Here is a 21,805-nt window from a genome sequence, read left to right as displayed (position 1 = left end):
GCTCTGTGGCCCTGACTTCTGCTGTGCACACAAATATTATGTCATAGAGCAGCTTTTTTCAACCTTGGGTCCCCAGATGTTTTTGGCCTACAACACCCAAGCTGCGTCCTGCCATCCTATGCAGCAAAGAGCTTTGGCCTCTCACCTTTTGGAATCTCACCTGTGTGAATTGACAGCCAAAGAGAGAGTAGGCAGGGCCCAGCAGCTGCCGTAGAACTTCCCCTTCAACCCCCTCCTGGGAACAGGAAACTGCTCCTCCGTGAAGTTCCCCCGTAATTGCAAACAGTGAACAAAATATTTTTTTTCTTCACTCCAATAAACGCTCCTCCAGACAAGCCATTGAAACATGTGTGCGCGCACACAAACATCCCACACACAGCCAAGTACCAAGCCAGTCTCTCTGCAGCTGCTCCATGATGTGTCTGCTGCCACCTGGTGTCAGAGGTGAGTAACTATTCTAAGCTAAGAGGATGGGAGGGTTACGGCGAGCGGTAGAAGGTAGCAGGGAAGTGAAGGCCCAGATTCGCTCCACACATTTAAAAGCACTAGGGACACGGGTGGCGCTGTGGTCTAAACCACTGAGCCTAGCGCTTGCCGATCAGAAGGGAGAGTTTGAGCTCCCGTTGCTCGGTCCCAGCTCCTGCCAACCTAGCAGTTCGAAAGCCCGTCAAAATGCAAGTAGATAAATAGGTACCGCTCCGGCGGGAAGGTAAACGGCATTTCCATGCGCTGCTCTGGTTCGCCAGAAGCGGCTTAGTCATGCTGGCCACATTACCCAGAAGCTGCGGACAAACGCCAGCTCCCTCGGCCAGTAAAGCAAGATGAGCGCCGCAACCCCAGAGTCGTCTGCAACTGGACCTAATGGTCAGGGGTACCTTTACCTCTTAAAACAGCTGTGACTTCCCCCAAAGAATCCTGGGAAATGTAGTTTGTTAAGGGTGCTGAGAGTTGTTCTAGACTTGCCTATTCCCCGCTCACAGAGCTACAATTTTCAGAACAACCCTGGCCATTAAATCACTCTAGGAATTGTGGCCCTGTGAGGAGCTAGGTAGTCTGTGAACAATACTCAGCACTCTTCAGGGAAGTTTTTAATGGTAGTTTTACTGTGTTTTTAGTATTTTGTTGGGAGCCACCCAGAGTGGCTGGGGTGACCCAGTGAAATGGGTGGGGTATAAATAAAATAATTGTTGTTGTTGTTGTTGTTAACAGACTCCCCTATTCCTCACAGGGCTACAGTTCCCAGAGTGGCTACACAATATATCCCCCTTCCCAGGGAAATCTGGAAATTGTAGCTCTGTGAGGCAAAAAGGGGGTCTCCTCACAGCACCCTTAACAAATGAGAGTTCCCAGAATTCTCTGGGGGAAGCCAGGACAGTTTAAAGTGTGGATGTGCCCAAAGAGAAAACCACACGGGGGGGTACTAGATCAAGCCAAGCTTATTTAGCCACACGCCGTTATTAAAATAAAGAAGCACAGGCGCTTTACTGGGGCTGGGGAGAGGGAGAAAGTTGGCAGCCACCCCCAGCCGGATGAAATGTGAACAAACGCACAAGTTGTCAAGCACATTTTTATCGTCGCTTCCAAGAATGAACTCTCCCATAAACAGATGGGGGGAAAGTTGAAATGCGAAGTCTTTCCTCTGAAAGTTGGCTAAAAGACACAACTTAGCTGCTTTGCAGATTTCATTAAGATTCCCCCCCACCCCACCTCCCTGTCTACCCAAACCCAACTCTTTGCTGGCTTGTATCTGTGGCAGTATAGACATTTTTTTAAAACCCCAACAAAGGTTAATATAATGAAAACAAGTGGGAAAGTGTTTGAAAGTACCTCAACAACACAGCATCTGATGACCAATAGTATACAGTCTTTGAGAGCGGAGGGTCTCTGCTCTCCGACAACATAACAGCAGAGGGTGGGGGATTTTTTTGGGGGGGGGAGCTCCTTGCTCAGCAGGTGTCCCCTGTCAATGCTCAGGTGTTGGTGCTGGGGGTCAAAAGACCACCAATTTGGGGGGGGGGGGAAGCAGGAGAAGTCATTTAAAGTAAACCAGCTGATTTTCAGAAGAGAGGGAAAGGGTGTTTTGCTCCAGAAGGCAATAATAATAATACACCAGAAGTCATGTTCTTAAAAATTCTTTGCATAGCAAAAGTGCTCCCAGGAGCATGAAAGGGGGGAGGAGGAGTGTCCGAAACAACCCTGCCCCACCCTATCCGAGTCTGCCCCCCAAGCAAGGAGACGTTTGCAACGACCAGTGGAAATGGAACAGGACACAGATTTGGGAGTCAAGCCGGGGGGGGGGGCGGGGGGCAGGCAGTGTCAAGCCTGGATAGTTTTGACAGTCCTCACTTCCCCTCCGCTCTCGTGATTTTGTGAGGGGCGGGGAGCCCCAAGAGAGGACGTGGCACCTCCCTTATTCGGCATCATTCCTTTCGTCAGCGGAACCCCCGTCCTCCTTGGCAAGGCCCAGGAAGAGGTGGAGTGTGTACATCAGGGAATTTGGGGCCGGTGGGTGGGAGAAATCAGAGGGCAGGAAGAGAGAGGGGTCCTTGCAAAGCCAGCCCCCACCCCCACCTCCCCAGGCAAACGTTGGGGCCTCCACGGACGGGTCCTCTCCTCTGCCTCGCCTAATGAACCAGCTGTGCAGTCAGCCAATAGAGGATCAGAGGCTGGAAGGCGGCTGCTGCTAGGGTGACGTACATCTGCGCCCTCCCGCTAGGCCGGCTCATCCCTTCCTGCACCATTGAAGGAAGGATCTTCATCCGCAAGGAGCGCACCTGGTTTGGAGAGAGGAAATGTGCCGCAAGTCAGAGGTTAAGGAAGAAGACTCGCCTCTCCCCCCACCCCCACAATTCACTCCTTTATTGTAAAAGCAGGGGTGGGCAACCTGCAGCCTTCCCAGGTGTTCATGCAGCTAGAAACTTGTGACCCTGCTATCTCACAGAATAATATTGAGTCGGAAGGGGACCCTGGGGCTCATCTAGTCCAATCCCCTCGACCTGCAAGAATAAGCAGCTGTGCCTTAAAACGGGGATCGAACCTGCGACCTTGGCATCGTCAGCACCACGCTCTAACCCGCTGAGCGATGTTGCTGGGCTCCTCGACTCCCATCAGCGCTGAGGCAGCAAGGCAAATAGGGATGGTGAGAGTTGTAGGCCACACCCACATTTAAAGCGCTGTTAAAAAGGTAAAGGGACCCCTGACCATCAGGTCCAGTCGTGTCCGACTCTGGGGTTGCGGCGCTCATCTTGCTCTATAGGCCGAGGGAGCCGGCGTTTGTCCACAGACAGTTTCCGGGTCATGTGGCCAGCATGACAAAGCCGCTTCTGGCGAACCAGAGCAGCGCACGGAAACGCCGTTTACCTTCCCGCTATCTATCTACTTGCACTTTTGACGTGCTTTCGAACTGCTAGGTGGGCAGGAGCTGGGACCGAGCAACGGGCGCTCACCCCGTGGCAGGGATTCGAACCGCCGACCTTCTGATCAGCAAGCCCTACACTCTGTGGTTTAACCCACAGCACTGTTATACCACTTTAAATTTTAGTTTGCTAAAGGTGCTGGGGTGAACCCCTTTTCCACTCAAGAGCTGCAATTCCCAGAGTTCCCAGGGACAGATTGTATAACTACTCTGTGTGATAACTGCAAGCTCTGTGGGGGGGGGGGGAGTGCCTCCTGATAACTCTCTGCGCCCTTACGCAAACTGCAGCTCCCACCAGGGCCATCTTACCCATAGGAGCTAGGGGTGTGGGGCAGCCGGGTACCAGGCTCTCAGGGGCGCCAGGCCTGGAGGGTTGAGTTTGGGGAAAAGCCCACCCGCCGGTGGCTCTTCTGCTGCGGGCGGCCTTGTGCCGCAAGTTCAGGGGAGACAGAGACAGCGAGACACTGAGGTGGCCGGCCGGCTCCACCTTCCTGAGCACCTAGGACTGGGCAACTGGGGGGGGGGCGTGCCAGGCAGACCTTTGCACCCCGGCGCCACATATGCTTAAGACGGCCCTGGCTCCCAGAATGCTTTGCGGGAAGCCATGGCGGTTTAAAGTGGAGCCATAAATGTTTTAAATGTGAGTGTTGTTGTTGTCGTTGCCGTCTAGCAGCATGCAGAAGCTCGCAGGCTCCTCGTTCCCTTTGGTCTGATCTACCAGGAACTCTGTGGGTCCCCGGGGAAAGGCCTGCTGACGAGACTTCCTGCCCCACGGCACCCTGGGAGTGCCAGGGCCCAGATCCCAGTACTCACCATGAAATACATAAGAGAACAGGAAGCCCAAGCCAAGGCGATATAATAGCCATTGCTGCCAAAAGCGAGGCCGCCCACCACGGCTAGGATCATCCTGGAGGAGGAGGAGGAAATGGCAAGTGTGATCATGGCTGTTAAATCCCCTCCTGTCAAGGCTGTCATCCAGGCCCAGCATTCTGAGATTCACAGCTGTTGTTAAGATCTCTGCCAATCACCCTCTTTTAGTCAGGCGAGACACACTGTCAGTTCTCAGCACTGAAAGCTTTATAGAAATTTCTAAAAGCTTAAGAGGTGCCGGGACACCAAGGTGCCTACGCATAGCATATTAAAAAGAAACTTTGGGGAAAACGATGTAATCGTGAGGGCGGGACGGAGGGGTGGGGGGAAGATTCTTAAATTGTTGGCATAAATATATTCGGCGCTGGAATTGTACAAGTTCAACTTAAAATTTTGGGGGAGTAATACTGGAAGCATTATGGGAGGCAAAAATTCTGTTTATTAGTAAAAGCAGATGGTGGTAGTTTTTAAACAAGGTAACTGCAGAACTGTTTCCCTATATACAGGTATCTGAAGAAGTGTGCATGCACACGAAAGCTCATACCAAGAACAAACTCAGTTGGTCTCTAAGGTGCTACTGGAAAGAATTTTCTATTTTGTTTCCCTATATGTGACATTTATGTGTATGCATAATTTAGGGCTGCCAAAAAGTCCAGAATACAGCAGTCAGAAACGGTGTCCGGGCAGAATTCGCTTAAATGTCCGGGGAAATCCAGTTGTATGGAAACCCATGTCCGAAGTCGAGATTTTGGCAACTTTCTTTAAAAACAGCTCAAAGACTTCATTATTTTTTTGAGCTCAACAACTTTTGTGTCTGGATTTTCACTTTTGGAAATGTGGCAACTCTAGCAAAATTATACAGACCTTCTGGACAGATACTGCAAATAATAATCACATATGTGCATTTTAAAAATCGGTGCTGTGTTGGGAAATTTCCCCAGAACAATCTCTTTAGTTATAAAATTTAAATGTATATCACAATTTCAAATTTAACCAAATAAATATGTCTGTGCACGTGTGTTTTTAAAGGGCTGTCTGTACACTCACCTTCTGAATCAGAAGCCTTTGCTTCCCATCTGAACATGGATGGGACATTAGGTGGTGGCCGTACAGGTATCTGGCAAATGCCCAGAGGCACATTATAGAGAATTTTTGGAGAGTGGCATTTGGAGAATGGGGATGGTGCTCCAGGTGTTTGCTGGACTACAATTCCCATCATCCCTGATCACTGCTGGCTGGGGCTGATGGGAGCTGGTGTCTAATAACATTCAGAGGGCTGCACCTCATTGAGATGCCATCACAACACTGCATGGAGGTGTGTGGCGAAGTCATTGCAAAAAGGGGGCTGTGCTGGCGGTGGGTGATGGTGATAACAATACTCTGTATGTTCCTGACAAAAGTGACCCAAAGCAACTTGTAAACACTATAAACCATTACAGCAAACACAACACTTCAAAACACAAACCAAAAAACACAACTACACACACGAATGACAGGTCTTATAGATCCAGCCCTACTAAAAGAGGCCACAGGTACTCTAATTTAAAGGGCCAAAAGGTCACACTACATTAAAGTTATTGCCTGGTGCCTATAGCTAGATAAAGAGGGTGCCCAGGGGAGAGCATTCCACAAGCAGGGAGCCACCACTGAAAAGGCCCGTCCCCATGTCGTCACCCTCTGGACATCCCAGAGAGGGTCACACAGAGAAGAGCCTCAGAGAGTGATTTCAGGGTTTGATTCAGTTCATGTGAGGAGAGGCAATCCTTGAGGTATTGTGGTCTCGAGCCACATTAAAGCCTCAACGAAGAAAATACAAGAGTCAGTTTAAACACCGCTCAAGACCCCAAGTGAAAGAGCCAAGTTGGGACAATAAGTCTGACCTCACGTAAACACAGCCTCCTATGGTCCCAAGGACCGCTAGGCCAGAGATGTGGCCCTTCTGATGTTGCTGGACCTCAGCCACCATCATTCCTGACCACTGGCCTTGCTGGCTTGGGCTGATAGGAGCTGGAGTCCATCCAATATTTAGAGAAGAAGAGTTTGGATTTGATATCCCGCTTTTCACTACCCAAAGGAGTCTCAAAGCGGCTAACATTCTCCTTTCCCTTCCTCCCCCACAACAAACACTCTGTGAGGTGAGTGGGGCTGAGAGACTTCAGAGAAGTGTGACTGGCCCAAGGTCACCCAGCAGCTGCATGTGGAGGAGTGGAGACGCGAACCCGGTTCACCAGATTACGAGTCTACCGCTCTTAACCACTACACCACACATTGCTCTTATAGTTCCTTCCCAGTGCGCTAGGCCGACAGTGTACTGGCCACAAGGCAGAAGGTAGAGGCCCACTTACCCAACGTATTTGTAGCCGCAGTAAGCAAGCAGGTCGAAGGTGCCCAGGTCGCTCTGGACCGTCACAAGGTACAGTCCCAGCAAAAGGGCGAGAACCTCAATCACGACCCACACAAACGCCGTGCTGGCACACACCCCCAGGACCTCCGGTGAAAACCTAGGAAGGAACAAGGCGGAAAGAGCAGAACGGAATGAATGTCAGGAACGAACATAAATATGTGAGGAGAGTCTGGATGTTGGAATGCAATGTTATTGTGCTGTCTAAAATGTCTAAGATATTATTGGATTGTCAGACAAAGGACGAGCAAGTAAAATCCTCAATGATACATTGGGCAATAGATATTGGTTATAATAAAGATATGGAAGTGTGGGAACGATCGTGGAATACGGATATAAAATTCACAGCATGCTATGGCTTAAGAGAAAACTATATTAAAATGTTATATAGATGGTATCTAACACCGAGTAAACTGGCAAAAATGTATAAATCAAAATCGAGTAAGTGTTGGAAATGCAAAGGGAAAGAAGGTACTTTTTATCATATGTGGTGGTCTTGTGGCAAGGTTAAAGCTTACTGGGAAATGATATATAATGAACTGAAAAAGATGTTTAAAATAACATTTGTAAACACACACACACCCCAGAAGCTTTTCTTCTGGGAATTATAGGGATAGAACTACCTGAACAGTATAGAAATTTATTCAGTGGCAAGAATGTTACAAGTCCCAACGAAAGAAGAACGGATACAAAAACATATGGACTATGCAGAAATGGCAAAACCGGAAAAATAAGAAATCAAGATAACAAACTTTTTATAAAAGCATGGAAATGGTGTATTGAATATTGAAAAAAAACAAATTGTAAACAGATGAGGACACTGGCAGGATTGTTGCAATAACATGCAGTTTCATAAGAGTATATAATTAAAGTAGATGAAGAAAAGAATAAGTTAATTTGTAATATGCAGGAAGTGATAAAAATAAATTTAAGGAACCACAGAAAGAGGAGGAAGGATGTTGCGTTTTACAAGAGCATCTCTGCCTACTTGTAATCATAGAGTTGGAAGGGTCATCTGGTCCCTCCCAACTCTATGATCATTTAGCAACATTACTACAGAGGGCAAGTTATGAAATGAAGCAGGAATAAGGAACCTGTGACCTCCAGATGTGGGAATTAAAGCGTGTGAGGGTGGGGGGGGGGAACCTCGTTGCTTACCTTTTCTGTAAACCAAGTGCCATCCCAGCAAGTAAGATATAGGTAATGAAAGCCATACCTGGAGAGAGGGCAAGAAGAAGAATCACACTCATGAGAACCAGCCAATTTGATGGAACAAACTGCAGTTTTCCGGGGTGGCGGGGATGGAAAGGGCAGAGAGTTAGCTTCTACTAAAATTAGCTATCCTGTCTAGCTTAACTCTAAAACAAGAAGGGAGACAGGGTGGATTTGATTTAAATCACTAGTCAGTAAGGCTTGATTTAAATAACAGTTTTCTACATAAAGACTAATTCTTGCTGGTATAACTTTAATATGCAAGTAGATGAAGATTTTTAGAATAACAACTTCTCATATTAGTTTTTTTATCCCCAGTTTAATAGGTTAATCATTCATATTTGGACAACTTTTCTGTTGTACTTAGGAAGGAGAAAAATAATCATTACCTTAATAATAGCAATTTAAATAGATTTATTAGATCCATTCCACTCCAAACAATCAGAAAAGTATTGTTTCTATTCTATTCACTGAAGTTCTTGAAACTTAACACTGAAGGGGTTGATTCTGTATTCATAGGTTTGTAGAACAATAGGAATAAGGTCTTTTTCTCAACTCTGTTAATGTTATAACGTTTTTGCTGTGAAGAAGAGGCATGTGATCTCTGCTGAGTCAAGTTCAGTTTTGAGAACTGCAAAAGTAAACCAAGCATCTGTGATAATATCTTGTAGGCAGAGAAACTGCCCAATAATTTTACAAAAACCTCTGGAAGAGCATAAATGACATTGTGAATGGATTAATGGAATTTGTTTACCCAAAAAATAAACATATACAGCCTTATTCTACGTAATTAAAAAACTAATCTTTATTTCATGATTGAATAACCTTTGGATGGTAAAATATTTTCCTCAAAAAGCATTTTATTTAAAAAAAAATCCAATTTAAATTTTAAAAAATCCAATTTAAATTTTTTTAAAAATCCGATTTTTATTTTATTTTTTTTAATCATTGATTTTTATCCACCCTGAAGGGAGAGCCTGTAATTCTCATCAGCCCAGGTGACAAAAGGTTTGGGGGTGATGGGGGCTGGAGTCCAATGACACAGGCTCCTCATCCCTGCTCTAAGAGATAGACTAAAAATTTGAATCAAGACCAACAATTTATTTAACCCTATTGCTTTGGAAACTGGGTCCCATCTTCACTGTGCATTTTAAAACAGGACCACAGCACTTTAAACAGTGATGGAGTCCCCCAGCAAATCCTGGAAGACCTAGGTTTGTAAAGGGTACGGAGAGTTGCTAGAAGACACTGCCCCCAATACCCCTCACAGAGCTGCAATATCCAGCGTTCCCTGTGAAAAGGGATCGATTGTTAAGCTACTCTGGGAACTGTAGCTCCGTGAAAGGAATAGAGACATCCCCTAACAGCTCTCAGCACCCTAATAAACTTATTCCTCTGGCCCTGCCCACAAATTGAATGCGGCCCCCAGGAGGCTGCGCGCACAGAAACGTGGCCCTCGGTCTGAAAGCCACCACTCCACCTCTGCTTTAGAAAGTGCTTTTTAAAACTAACAAACCCTGGTTTTTGTTACGGAGGCGAACATCGAGAAACGCTGCTATGAATCACCTGTTCAGTCCCCCCCCCCCGACTATCAATATGTGGACAATCAACATAAAACCTTGCCACTCTCAATAAATTTTGGCATGGACATTAGCTAGGATTTCGGCAGCCCAGCAATGGAAAACCTCGGGGGCAGGGAGGGAGGGAATATGCATTTGTGGTAAAAAAAATTGTGGGATACGGCTACTGCGGAAAAAAATTAAACGGTGTTTCTGGGAGTACGGATGGATGGCGGAGGATCCAAAAGGCATGTTTGTCATCTGATGGGATTTTATTTCCTGTGCTTTGGACTCCAGCGCTAAGCATTCACCCTCCACGCCAGCTCAGGAAATAAGGATGGCCTGATTTATATTGGCGTGCCACCATTTCTCTCTATTGTTACTGATTGCTTTTTTGCTTTGAATAGGGTACGGTGAAACACTCTGCCTACTGTAGTTTTGGGTTGTTACTAACGGTAAAATAAGGAATAAGTAAAGAAACCCCCCTATGTTCAAGAGAGGGCCTCCACTCACTAGGAATGTAGAGGTCTGGAGCGTTGACGTCCTGCCGAGGCGTGAGGGGGACATCTCTGTGGTAGCGGACTTCCCAGTTCTGCAGAGGAAGGAGAACAGGCGCAGGTGAGGACCCTTTTCAAAATACTTTTTTTAAAAGAGGGGTTCACGGTTGTTCTCAAACGGCACTGAAGCTGAGGTGGGCAAAGCTTGGATATTTAATTTTATTTTTCTGTACAGCCGTATTATAGAATATTTGAGCAGCGTTTACTGTTAAAACATAAAGCACCGCATATTTTATTTTTTAAAAAATACACATAAGCATTGAGGTGATGGGTGAACTGAACTTAAAACATTTGCCCAGGGCCTGGTAGCATTAAAAAGTCTCTTTCATGAAAGTCAACAGCGAGGGTGCCTGCCGCATCTCTGGCTGAAGCGTGTTCAACAACTAAATGCCCAACTTTGCATGGAAGCCAGGCGGTGCCTCTGTAACATGGAGGAATAGCAAGCCGCTCTCCTCCGAACCATCTCAGTGATTGAGCTGGGATACAAGGCCTCTCAAGTGATCCTTAATATATCCTACACCCAAACTGTCCCTTTCAAACAAAATGTAGGAGCATAAGAATCTGCCTTCTAAGATGACAGTCCTCATGGTTCTGAAATACGGTAAATGGCTGACATAATTAGAAACTTAGGAACCTGCCTTATAGTTAACTACATACACCGTGTGAAGAAGCCCTCCCTTTCATCTGTCCTGAATCTACCCCCACTTCGCTTCATTGGATGACCTCCATTTCCAGGTACCGTATTTTTCGCTCCATAGGGCGCACAGGACCATAGGGCGCACCTCCTTTTTAGAGGAGTAAACAAGAAATAAAAAAAAAATTTCCTGGTTTTCCTGCTCTAAAAGACCTGTTTTTTTGAGGATCAGCTAAAAGTTTTGCAGCTTTTTTTTGCAAAGGGAAAAACCCTGGGTTTTTTTGAGGATCAGCTAAAAGTTTTGCAGCTCCTTTTGCAAAGGGGGAAAAGCAAAGAGGAAAAGCCCCATTTTTATGGTGTTGAACTCACATTTCTGCAGCTTCTAAAGGAAAGGGAGCCTTTTCTACAGTTTCCAGACAGATAATCTAAATCAGCCAGTCACATGTCGCTGGGGAAACAAACAACCTCCCTCTGCAGCACATTCAACAATGGAGGGCGGGGCTGAAAGGGAGCTGGGACTCTTATCTCTCTCCCGATCTCTTGCTGATCAGCTGCTGAGCGGGGTCCTTTCAACACCCCCTTTTCTCTTTGTAAAATAAAAAGCATGATCCTCTTTTGGCCCCTGGGCAATTCAGCTCCAGGGACCACCATTCGCTCCATAAGACGCACAGATATTTCCCCTTACGTTTTAGGAGGAAAAAAGTGCATCTTGTGGAGCAAAAAATACGGTATTATGAGGAAGAAAAAACTCCTCTATCCACTTCTTCTGTACCATGCATAAGTTTGTAAAACTTCACCTCGGCTCTGTATACCTGGAGATTCCCTCATTGTGAGAAGTGAAGCTACAGGGAACCAGGCAGAGGGCCTTCTTGGTAGTGGTGCCTGCCCTGTGGAACGCCCTCCCATCAGATGTCAAGGAGATAAACAACTATCTGACTTTCTGAAGACAGCCCTGTTTAGGGAAGTTTTTAATGTTTGTTGTTTTGCTGTGTTTTTATTCTGTTGGAAGCCACCCAGAGTGGCTGGGGCAACCCAGTCAGATGGGCAAAGTATGAGTAAAGGTAAAGGGACCCCTGACTGTTAGGTCCAGTCGCGGACGACTCTGAGGTTGCGGCGCTCATCTCGCTCTATAGGCCGAGGGAGCTGCTGTTTGTCCACAGACAGCTTCCGGGTCATGTGGCCAGCATGACTAAGCCGCTTCTGGCAAACCAGAGCAGCGCACGGAAACGCCGTTTACCTTCCCGCCGGAGCGGTACCTATTTATCTACTTGCACTTTGACGTGCTTTTGAACTGCTAGGTGGGCAGGAGCTGAGACTGAACAATGGGAGCTCACCCCGTCGTGGGGATTCAAACCGCCGACCTTCTGATCAGCAAGCCCTAGGCTCTGTGGTTTAGACCACAGCGCCACACGCATCCCTAAAGTATGAGTAGATTATTAGAAGTAGTAGTAGTAGTAGTATCCCCAACGACCACACCCTTGCTGAGGCCCAAGCCAATGGCAAGGGAAAGGTGTTCTGTATGTGCTTGGAAATACTGTGGGTACATGTTTTCTCTTTTTTGAACACACCCAGATTCTTTCCCCCACCCACCAATAGCAGAGAATGAAATCCAGCAGTGTAGTCTCTTAAGTTGCTGTTAACGACCCTTTAAGTCCCTTCCTGTGAATATCTTAACTGCGGCCAAGTTAGCAGTCTGAGGAAAGAACTATGTGGCAGAAACTGCCCTGTCCTCCCGAACTAAATGTCTGTCACCTGCTCTGCTCCAGAATCTCATCCATGGGAGTGACAGTTGCTCCTTATCAAGGGCAAGAGTGCCAGAACCGCCACTGACACAAACTGTAGAGTTAAGAACTGTAACTTTGGGAACCTGTGCTTGAGCTTGCTATTTTCCTCCTCCCTCCACCATCCTGTTTCCTCACGTGACGTATCTTTTTAAGGTGGTTAGCCTGAGGGAAGGGAGGGACCATCTCAGAACCGTATGCCACTATGAAGGGCCTTTTCCAGCTGAAGGGCGGGGTGTAAAAGCTGTAAATAAATAAAACCAAGACTCCCCCCCAAACAAAAACAGAGGGCAAACTGCTGCCTCCTTATCTGTACCTGGTGTACATAAGGAAACACCAACAGGGCGAGCTTCTTCATCACGTACGTGGTGTCCACCGCAAAGAAGTATTTCAGCTTGTTCATGGACATGAACCGATGGATCTGATGGAAGCAAAATTCAAGAATGAAAAATTATCCAGCTCAGAGGAAAGTATTCTTCTGAATTACACACCTACTATACCTGGGAGATAGCTGAGCCGATAAGAGTGTGAGATTCTTAACCTCGGGGTCGTGAGTTCCAGCCCCACGTTGGACAAAACATTCCTGCATTACAGAGGGTTGGACTACTAGATGACCCTTGTGGTCCCTTCCTTCTCTACAATTCTACGATTCCGTAAGGAATCTGACAACTGGGCAGCATAAATGGATTCTCTGTGCCCTTACTACGCCCAAAAGACCGATATTGATGCACTGGGAATATAAATCTATGGCCCCTTTTGGTCAATGGACGGAAGATACGACAACTATCACAACTTATGAACGCATTGCTTATAGGTGCAGACTTTGTGTGGACAAGTATAATGATATCTCTTCCCCTTTCCCTCCCCTCCAACAGTTTTGTAGCAGGCTGGCAAAAAAGAGTGTTTTATATTAGAGAGGGGGTCCCAAAAGCATGAAGGGTGGGGGGCAAAACCTGTAGCTAGTTAAGAGCACAGGGAGTACACAAAACCCGGAAGGGGCGAATGAACCAACCCTAAGCTCCACCCCACCTGCATTATGCATTCAAAGTACTTTATCCAGTCATGGCTTTCCCCCAGAGTATTATTTGATAATGGTGCTTAGAATTGTAGGTCTGCAAGGGGTGAACTACAGTTCCCAGGAATCTTTGGGGGTACAGAAGGAAATATGCTTTAGTTGCATGACACGCATGCAGCCATGGAAGTTTATGTTACAATGACTACAGGGCCCCACGTGCACCCTACATTAAAAGCAGCACTGTACCACTTTATACAAGCTTCCCCCAGACAACGTGGGAACTGTAGTTTGACATTGTTCGGAGACCCCTAGCCTCCTCCCAGAGCTACAATTTCCCAGATTTCCCAGGGAACATAGACTGCTTGCTAAACCACTCTGGCAACTACCAACTCACAGCACACTTAAAACTACAGTCCCCAGGGCCCTTTGGGAGAAGCGACAACTGTTTAGGAAGAGGTGTAACATCGCCATCATCATAGACTTTCATTGTGCTAGTCATAGGCCATGGCATCATTCAGAAAAATAACAAAAGGAAAAGCAGCAATAACCATAAAAATCACCAGGCACCACACATACAATATAAACCACAGTCACAACTACTAAGATTGTTCGTTGCATAAAATAGAATAGCAGAAGGTTCTCTAGTAAAAATGTGCCAAATTAAATATCCGAATCCCCTTTGCAGTTGACTGCTGTTTTATCTAGTTCTTTCCTCCTGATCTTCTTAGCGGCCAACGCATAGAGTGCTACTTTATAAGTTACAAAGGCATCAGTATCGCTCAGCAGCCATTTCACCCTCTCCACCCTATTCAAGTGAGTTCCGTTCGGAAACAGGGGTTTTACGAATCAGGTCTCTTGGGTCTATATACAGCGGGCACTGCAATAAATAGAGGCACAGGTCCTCCACACAGGGTTGCCCACACAGACAAAGTCCTCTCTTCATAATGTACTTTGCCGTAGCGTCCATCCGACACCGCCGAGGGCATCGATTGGAATCGTAATTCTGTGAAAGCGATTCTAAGCACGGCAAGTGGGAGCTTTGACAGGTAACTGGCTCGGGTATGCTCCGTTTTAATGAGTGGGAACCATGGCGAACTCTTGGTAAAAGCCACCATGGTTAGATCCCTTTCTGCATCGGACCTAAAGAGACAATCTCCTAAGTGCCTCTTGTCCATCTCCATAGTCCCCTGAAAATCTAGGAAGAGGTGTAACAGCGTTTTGGATGTACAGCTCCGAGGCAAGCCTAGCCCATAGGATGAATGCCTCTTCCTACCTCCTTGTGGACGATGTCCTTGCCCTGAGATGCGATGGTGGTGCCGTAGGCCATCGCTACGTTGGCCACCGGGTCGGCAAAGATCTGGTTGAAACCCATGTCAATGCCTGGGGCTGGGTAACCCGGCTGCTGGGGGCCGTAGGCTGCACTGGTGTCGTCAAAGAGCTGGGGGGCATCTGCGTTCTGCGGCACAGGAGGGATCCTTGTCCTGTGTTTAGAACCTACAAGAGACGGGGTTTTAGGAGGGAGGAGAGAGAATTTTTAAAAAGAAAGTAAGGCATATCAGATGGTCAGATATACCCTTACGGTTGCCAAGAGCCTGGAAGAACAAACACCTACCATAGGTTACATAACGTCCCAAGGATCTTATCTGAGCACAATTATTATAAATGCCAATATATGGTTTATTTCCTTACGGGACACTCAGCTCCATTTCACAATGGTAGTTAAGAATCTCAGGAGGATTAAGCTCCTTAAGGAAGGAAACTATTATCCCCTTGTATTACGGTGGCTGCCGATTAGATACGAGGCCAAGCTACCTGGCTCCTGCCCAACAAGAGAGAGTTTTGGGGCCACGACAAAACAGTCGCCAAGAGAGGCAATCCCAGCGAGAACGTTTATGCTCCTGCGAGGGCCTCCAGCACCTGCCCCTCAGAGGAAATGCTGCTTCTGAGCCCAAAGTTGGAGAGTACGGAAGGAAAGGAGCAGTGTGGTTTCTTACTAAGCATGACAGAGAACCAAGTGGGAGGTGAGAGACGGAAGACTGAGCGTTTGTGCGTCTGAAGGGTAGAAATCTTGAGAGAAAGGCGACTTGGCAGATGAGGTTTGCCTAAGGCAGAGGAGACTGGGATAGCTCGGTCAGTAGAGCATGAGACTCTTAATCGCAGGGTTGTGGGTTCGAGCCCCACATTAGTCAAAAGATTCCTGCATTGTGGTGGGGGGGGGGTTTGGACTAGATGACCCTTGGGGTCCCTTCCAACTCTACAATATGAGACCGAGGCGAGGGTGGGGGGGGAGGAGAGAGTAAAGCTTGCAATGCTTTACTCTGACAGAGCTGCACAGTTGTAGTAAAGACTTCAACTCCCATCAACCCCAGCCAACATGGGGATGATGGGAGTTGTAGTTCAGCAAGCATCTGGACAGGCACACAGGCTCCCAAATTCTCATTGAGAAGCTCCACAGAAATCCTCATAATTTTTACTAAACTATGGCCTACTACCCCTTAAAGCCCAATGCTACAAACCTCTCAAGAGACCAGTGAACACTCCTCCTCGCGAGACAAAACGTCACTCCAGCTAACCCAGTGTTATTATCCACCTGGCAGTGGTTCCCCATAGCCTTCCCCCTTTTAACTGGGAATCCTAGGGGTTCATTTATTCATTTATTGGAATCAATAAACAAACTAGATTTTTTAAAAAATTTGGAAAGGAGATTTGTGTCCTGCCTTTCCAATTCCAAAAGGGGTGGGGGCTCAAGGTAGTTTAAATATAGAGTATAATGAAAATCAATTAAAAACAGAAAAGGGGAAAACATCCACAACACATCACATAGCAATAACAAACTGTATCCAATGCTAGTTCGGAATAGACCCACTTAAATTAAAAAGCTCCATTGATTTCAGCAGTTAAATCCTAAGTGGAACTGAGTTGGGATACAACCCAGGTCTAATAATAATAATTTTAAAAACACACCAGAAAGAAAACGAAGGCACAAACAATTATTATTATTATTTTTACTAAGGATTTGTGACAGAAGCTAAGTCTCTCTCTCTCTCTTTTATCCACGAGGGAAGAACACGTAGCAAAGAGGACGCTTTAATTATGATTATAAGTCTCTTTGGAACTGAACCCAGGACGGTCCAAGAGCCAAAAGAAATGCACGTGCTCTGCGGCTGAGCTAAGGCCCCTTTCACTTAGCTCCCCTTAGGAAGCAACAGGATTATCGGGGGGCGGGGAGAGAGAAAGGGTATTTTGGTGCTAAGGCCCTCATCCCGAGGCAAGCGCCCCCCCTCAAGAGACCCGTCTTCCACACTGTCTGGATACAACTGCGTGGGGGGGGGGAGGAATCGGCACCCCAACATTCAAGCCACGTCCGGCCGGGGCCTGTTACCCTCTTTCCGTTCCCCCCCTCCGAGTCCTCAAAGGTCTTACCTGGGCCCCCATAGCCAGGGGGATAAGCCATGGCTCCCCGCGATAGTTTGCAAAACGGGGCCCCCTCTTCTGAAAGTGTGATCAACTTGAAATCAAAGTGGGGGGGGCGGGGGAGGGAGACTTGAAGACGGAGCCAAAGGAAGGGGGAGGGAGACGCAAGTCCAAGCCACGTCCTCAAAGCCTCCAGCGCCGCAAATCCTCAGCTTCCCATTGGCTGCTACGGTGGCTGCGCTCAGGGCCCTGAGCGCTGATTGGCGGGAAATGTATCCATTTCACTCCCTTTTTTTCCTTTGCTTCCTCGCAGCTGTTCCAAAGGGGCGGAGTTTCCGACTGAACATTCAGCAAGAAGTCCTCTTAAGGACGCATGCGCGCGAGGAAGTTCCATTTCCCCCGCCCCTCTTGTGTCAAAGCAATTATTAGCAGTTAACTGTACTGTATATATGGCAGTTGAAATGTTGATGGCTTCTCCTATTCTTTATGCCAGTGTGGTCGTTTTTTAAAATAAATAAATAAATAAATCTGTATGAACAAAATCAAAAATTCTTTCCAGTAGCACCTTAGAGACCAACTGAGTTTGTTCTTGGTATGAGCTTTCGTGTGTCTGAAGAAGTGTGCATGCACACGAGAGCTCATACCAAGAACGAACACAGTTGGTCTCTAAGGTGCTGCTGGAAAGAATTTTCTATTTTGTTTCGACTATGGCAGACCAACATGGCTACCCACCTGTAACTAAATCTGTATGATCCTTTTTGTTGGGACGATTCAAATAAAACTTTTTTTAAAATTTAAGTATTCAAGATGCTGTATGAAAGATAAAATGTTTGCCCAAAGGCTCCCAGCCTACTAAGACACAATCACATTGGCCAGTGTGAAAACACCATGCTGGACTATTTGTGTATTTGGCCTGATCCAGCAGGCTCTTTTTATTTTCTGATGATACAAGAGGAAGAAGGAATGTGGAGGGAAGAGGAAAGCAAGGGAGGGGAATGCATAGGGATGAGACTGATGTGTCCAGCCACCAGACAGCACTCTGACGCTCACAAGCAAGGCATAAAGAAGCAGCATCCTCCTTTGTCTACCCCCCCACCCACCCAGCACCTGTTATTTATGGGTAGCTGCCTCTGACCATGGGAGTTCCATTTTCCTATCAATCATGCCCGATACCGCTTTTAATAACAATCTAAGCCAATGGCTATTGCCACATCTTGTCAGGGCAAATCCCACTATTCTTTCTTTTCAGCAACTTTCCCAGCTCCACAATCTTCTTTTGTCAAAATGTGGTCACTGGGACTGAACTGTATGCCAAACGTAGCCAGACCACAGATGTAGAATCGTAGAATCTTAGAACTGTAGAGTTGGAATGGACCCCCTTCCCAAATGGTCATCTAGTCCAACCCCCTGCAATGCAGGAATCTCGGCTGAATCATCCATGACAGCTGGCCACCCAACCCGTAAAAACACGCTGATTCCTGGAACGTCCACAGGCCAGTTTTAAAAGGCGATTGGGCCGCATCCAGCCCCCGGGCCTTAGTTTGGGGACCCCTGCCCTAAACAACCTGTGCCCAGTATACCGGTACCTGAAGGAGCACCTCCATCCCCATCGTAGTGGCGCCCGCCCTGTGGAATGCCCTCCCATCAGATGTCAAGGAAATAATAAACAACTATCTGACTTTTAGAAGAAATCTGAAGGCAGCCCTGTTTAGCGAAGTTTTTTAATGTTTGAGGTTTTATTCTGTTCTTAATAGTCTGTTGGGAGCTGCCCAGAGTGGCTGGGGAAACCCAGCCAGGTGGGTGGGGTATAAATAATAAATTATTATTAAATTGTTCCAGTTACAGGTAGGTAGCTGTGTTGGTCTGCCATAGTCAAAAAAATAAATAAAAAAAAAATAAAAAAAATTCCTTCCAGTAGCACCTTAGAGACCAACTAAGTTTGTTCTTGGTATGAGCTTTCATGTGCATGCACACTTCTTATTATCTGTATGTTATTATCCCAGACAAATCAGGCCCCAGCCAATCAGGGATCACATATTAAATGCACTTGCATAAAGAGAGGGTGGGAAACCTGTGCAACACCACATGTTGCTAGACTCCAACTCCCATCATCCCCAGCCAGCATGGACAATGATCAGGGATGATTGAAGCTGCAGTCTGACATCCGCAGCATCAACAGGAGTTCTGGGGGGTGTCAACATGAGAACAGAGCTTTCTCAGTGGTGGCTCCCTGCATGTGGAATGCATTCCCCAGGGAAGCTTACCTGGTACCACCTTTATGCATTTTTAGGCACCAGACCAACACTTCTTAGCCAGGCATTTGAAGGTTTTTAAAGTATTTGAGGCCTATTTTAGTGGGACAGGATCTCTAAAGCTTTGGTTTTTGTGCTTATCCTAATTGGTTTTAGCATTTCTCTGTGGCTTTCAGTCATCTCCACGAGTACAGCGACTAAATAATGTTGTTGTTATTCAGTCGTTCAGTCGTGTTCGACTCTTTGTGACCCCATGGACCAGAGAAGAAGAAGAAGAAGAAGAAGAGTTTGGATTTGATATCCCGCTTTTCACTACCCGAAGGAGTCTCAAAGCGGCTAACATTCTCCTTTCCCTTCCTCCCCCACAACAAACACTCTGTGGGGTGAGTGGGGCTGAGAGACTTCAGAGAAGTGTGACTAGCCCAAGGTCACCCAGCAGCTGCATGTGGAGGAGCGGAGATGCGAACCCGGTTCCCCAGATTACGAGTCTACCGCTCTTAACCACTACACCACACTGGCTCTCCAGAGCACGCCAGGCACGCCTATCCTTCACTGCCTCTCGCAGTTTGGCCAAACTCATGTTAGTAGCTTCGAGAACACTGTCCAACGTCCCCTTCTCCTTGTGCCCTCCATCTTTCCCAACATCAGGGTCTTTTCTAGGGAGTCTTCTCTTCTCATGAGGTGGCCAAAGTACTGGAGCCTCAGCTTCAGGATCTGTCCTTCTAGTGAGCACTCAGGGCTGATTTCTTTGAGAATGGATAGGTTTGATCTTCTTGCAGTCCATGGGACTCTCAAGAGTCTCCTCCAGCACCATAATTCAAAAGCATCAATTCTTCGGCGATCAGCCTTCTTTATTGTCCAGCTCTCACTTCTCTCACTAAATAATAACAATATTTATTTTTCTATTTATTTATTAAGTGCATTTATATCCCATGGGTTCTTTCCCCCCCCCCAAGGAGCTCAAGGTGGCCTACGTGGTTCTCCCCCCTCCTCATTTAATCACCACAACAACCCTGTGGGGTAGGTTAGGCTGAGAGGCAGCGACTGGCCCAAGGTCATGTCCAGTGAGCTTCCTAGCTGAGCAGAGGGGGATTTGGACCCTAGTCTCTAGGTCCCAGTCCAACGCTCTAACCACTAGACCGCACTGTGTTATATAACAACAACATATTTATTATTTTTATTATTATTGTAAGTGCAAGCGAACACATGATTGCACACCCACTTTTCTATCCTGCTTCCATTTAATGAACGGATGTGCGGCTGTACCCATTTCACCCAGCCCAGGTTAAATTTAGAATACATTCACATTTTCTTAATTAACATCTTCTCCCTGGTAAAGTTTTGGATGCAAGTCGCGCGGTCCCTTGTCACAATCTGTTCAGGGGCTGCTGCCCTCCTCCCCTGCAATCTCTCTCTCTCTCTCTCTCTCTCTCTCTCTCTCTCTCTCTCTCTCTCTCTCTCTCCCGCCCCCCCCCCCCCCCGGTCCCACTCTACTTCCTACCATCTGTGCTCAGAGAACTGAATCTGCACAGGCTCCTTCAGGACATCTCGAATGTGTGATCGAAAACATATGGGCCGTAAAATCTCTGGAGGGAACCTGCGTGGCGGCAGCATGCAGCGAGTTCTTCAAGCCGTCTCCTCTTTTCAAAGCGCTGGGTAGGCACTGCACAGCCCACGCAAAAGGGGAGGCAAGAGAGGGGACTGTAGCACTTTGGGCTGCAGGACAGAGGTGGGGAAATTGACGGCCACATTCCCTTCTGGGCAATCTTCCAGGGGCCATTTGCCAGGGCTGGGTGGGGCGAGATGGAAAAGTGGGCAGAGCATTTAACGCTAATTTTACGGGAAGCTCTAGGCTTGTTTCGACATGCATTCATGCACCCTTCTCTGTGCTCCCCCAGGCAGGGATGGAGGAAGGAAGGGAGTGGCGGTGGGCAGGGGAGTAGCAAGGGGGGCGGGCCGCCCTGGGTTCCATAATGGAGGGGGTGACAAATTATCAAGGAACAATTTTTTTGGGGGGGGGAATTATCTTGGTTTTTTTAAAAAAAAATTGAATTTTTTTTAATGCCTGCTCCGAAGGTCTTATCTTACTATACTAGGGATTATATAGCGATATATGAAATTTCATGCATATCGGTTAATATCTTGACCCCCCTCCACCAAAATTGCTGTTCACTTGGCTGTTTTCCTATGTCATGAAGGCTGAAATTTCAGTTCAGAGAACACTTACTGTTCCCAACCCTAACCCTGTGGAAAGCCATCTAATTAGACTTTAATTTGATTTTGAGATGTTTTTAGGAGGTAATTTAATTATTGTTTGATTTTATACCAATGTTATGTATCTGATGTTAGCCGCCCTGAGCCCGACTTCGGCCGGGGAGGGTGGGATATAAATAAAAGTTTATTATTATTATTATTACTTGTTATTATTCCTTTGTAAGAAAATATGAAATAATGTAAAACCATTTTTGCGGGGGGGGGGATCAATGGGGGGGTTGACAAGAAATTTTCCGCACCGGGTACCACCTGACCTTCCCATGCCTGGGGGGGTGTGGCAAAAATTTACCTTGCTACGCCCCTGGCGGTGGGGGTGGTCTGCCCCGGGTGTCACCACTGAGGGGGGTGACAGAATGCGGGCAGCACTCACTGCAGGGCCTGCAGTATGCCTGAGCCATGCATCTCTCCTGGGAGTGATGCT

The 21,805-nt window shown here is 47.0% G+C and overlaps 1 protein-coding gene across 1 annotated transcript; it reads right to left on the bottom strand.

Moving 5' to 3' along the window:
• Positions 1–1,551: 1,551 nt before the first annotated feature.
• Positions 1,552–17,013, bottom strand: YIF1A (Yip1 interacting factor homolog A, membrane trafficking protein). The gene is made up of 8 exons (XM_033174572.1): positions 16,868–17,013; positions 14,718–14,938; positions 12,746–12,850; positions 9,971–10,049; positions 7,845–7,902; positions 6,631–6,786; positions 4,229–4,322; positions 1,552–2,774 (listed from the first exon to the last, which is right to left on the bottom strand). The coding sequence occupies exons 1-8, from the start codon at positions 16,896–16,898 to the stop codon at positions 2,625–2,627; spliced, it is 894 nt and encodes a 297-aa protein (XP_033030463.1). The 5' UTR covers positions 16,899–17,013; the 3' UTR covers positions 1,552–2,624.
• Positions 17,014–21,805: the final 4,792 nt, after the last annotated feature.

The sequence above is a fragment of the Lacerta agilis genome, chromosome 17 (genome assembly GCF_009819535.1).
Source record: "Lacerta agilis isolate rLacAgi1 chromosome 17, rLacAgi1.pri, whole genome shotgun sequence".
Classification (NCBI taxonomy): Eukaryota; Metazoa; Chordata; class Lepidosauria; order Squamata; family Lacertidae; genus Lacerta; species Lacerta agilis.
This window is presented reverse-complemented; position numbering and strand designations above follow the sequence as displayed.

Excerpts from the sequence above, each read along its gene's own strand:
- YIF1A (XM_033174572.1), bottom strand. The coding sequence starts at position 16,898 with ATGGCTTATCCCCCTGGCTATGGGGGCCCAG. Across the intron at positions 12,851-14,717 it reads AGGACATCGTCCACAAGGAG|ATCCATCGGTTCATGTCCAT; the intron begins GTAGGAAGAGGC and ends TGCTTCCATCAG. Across the intron at positions 10,050-12,745 it reads TGTTTCCTTATGTACACCAG|AACTGGGAAGTCCGCTACCA; the intron begins GTACAGATAAGG and ends CTTCCTCTGCAG.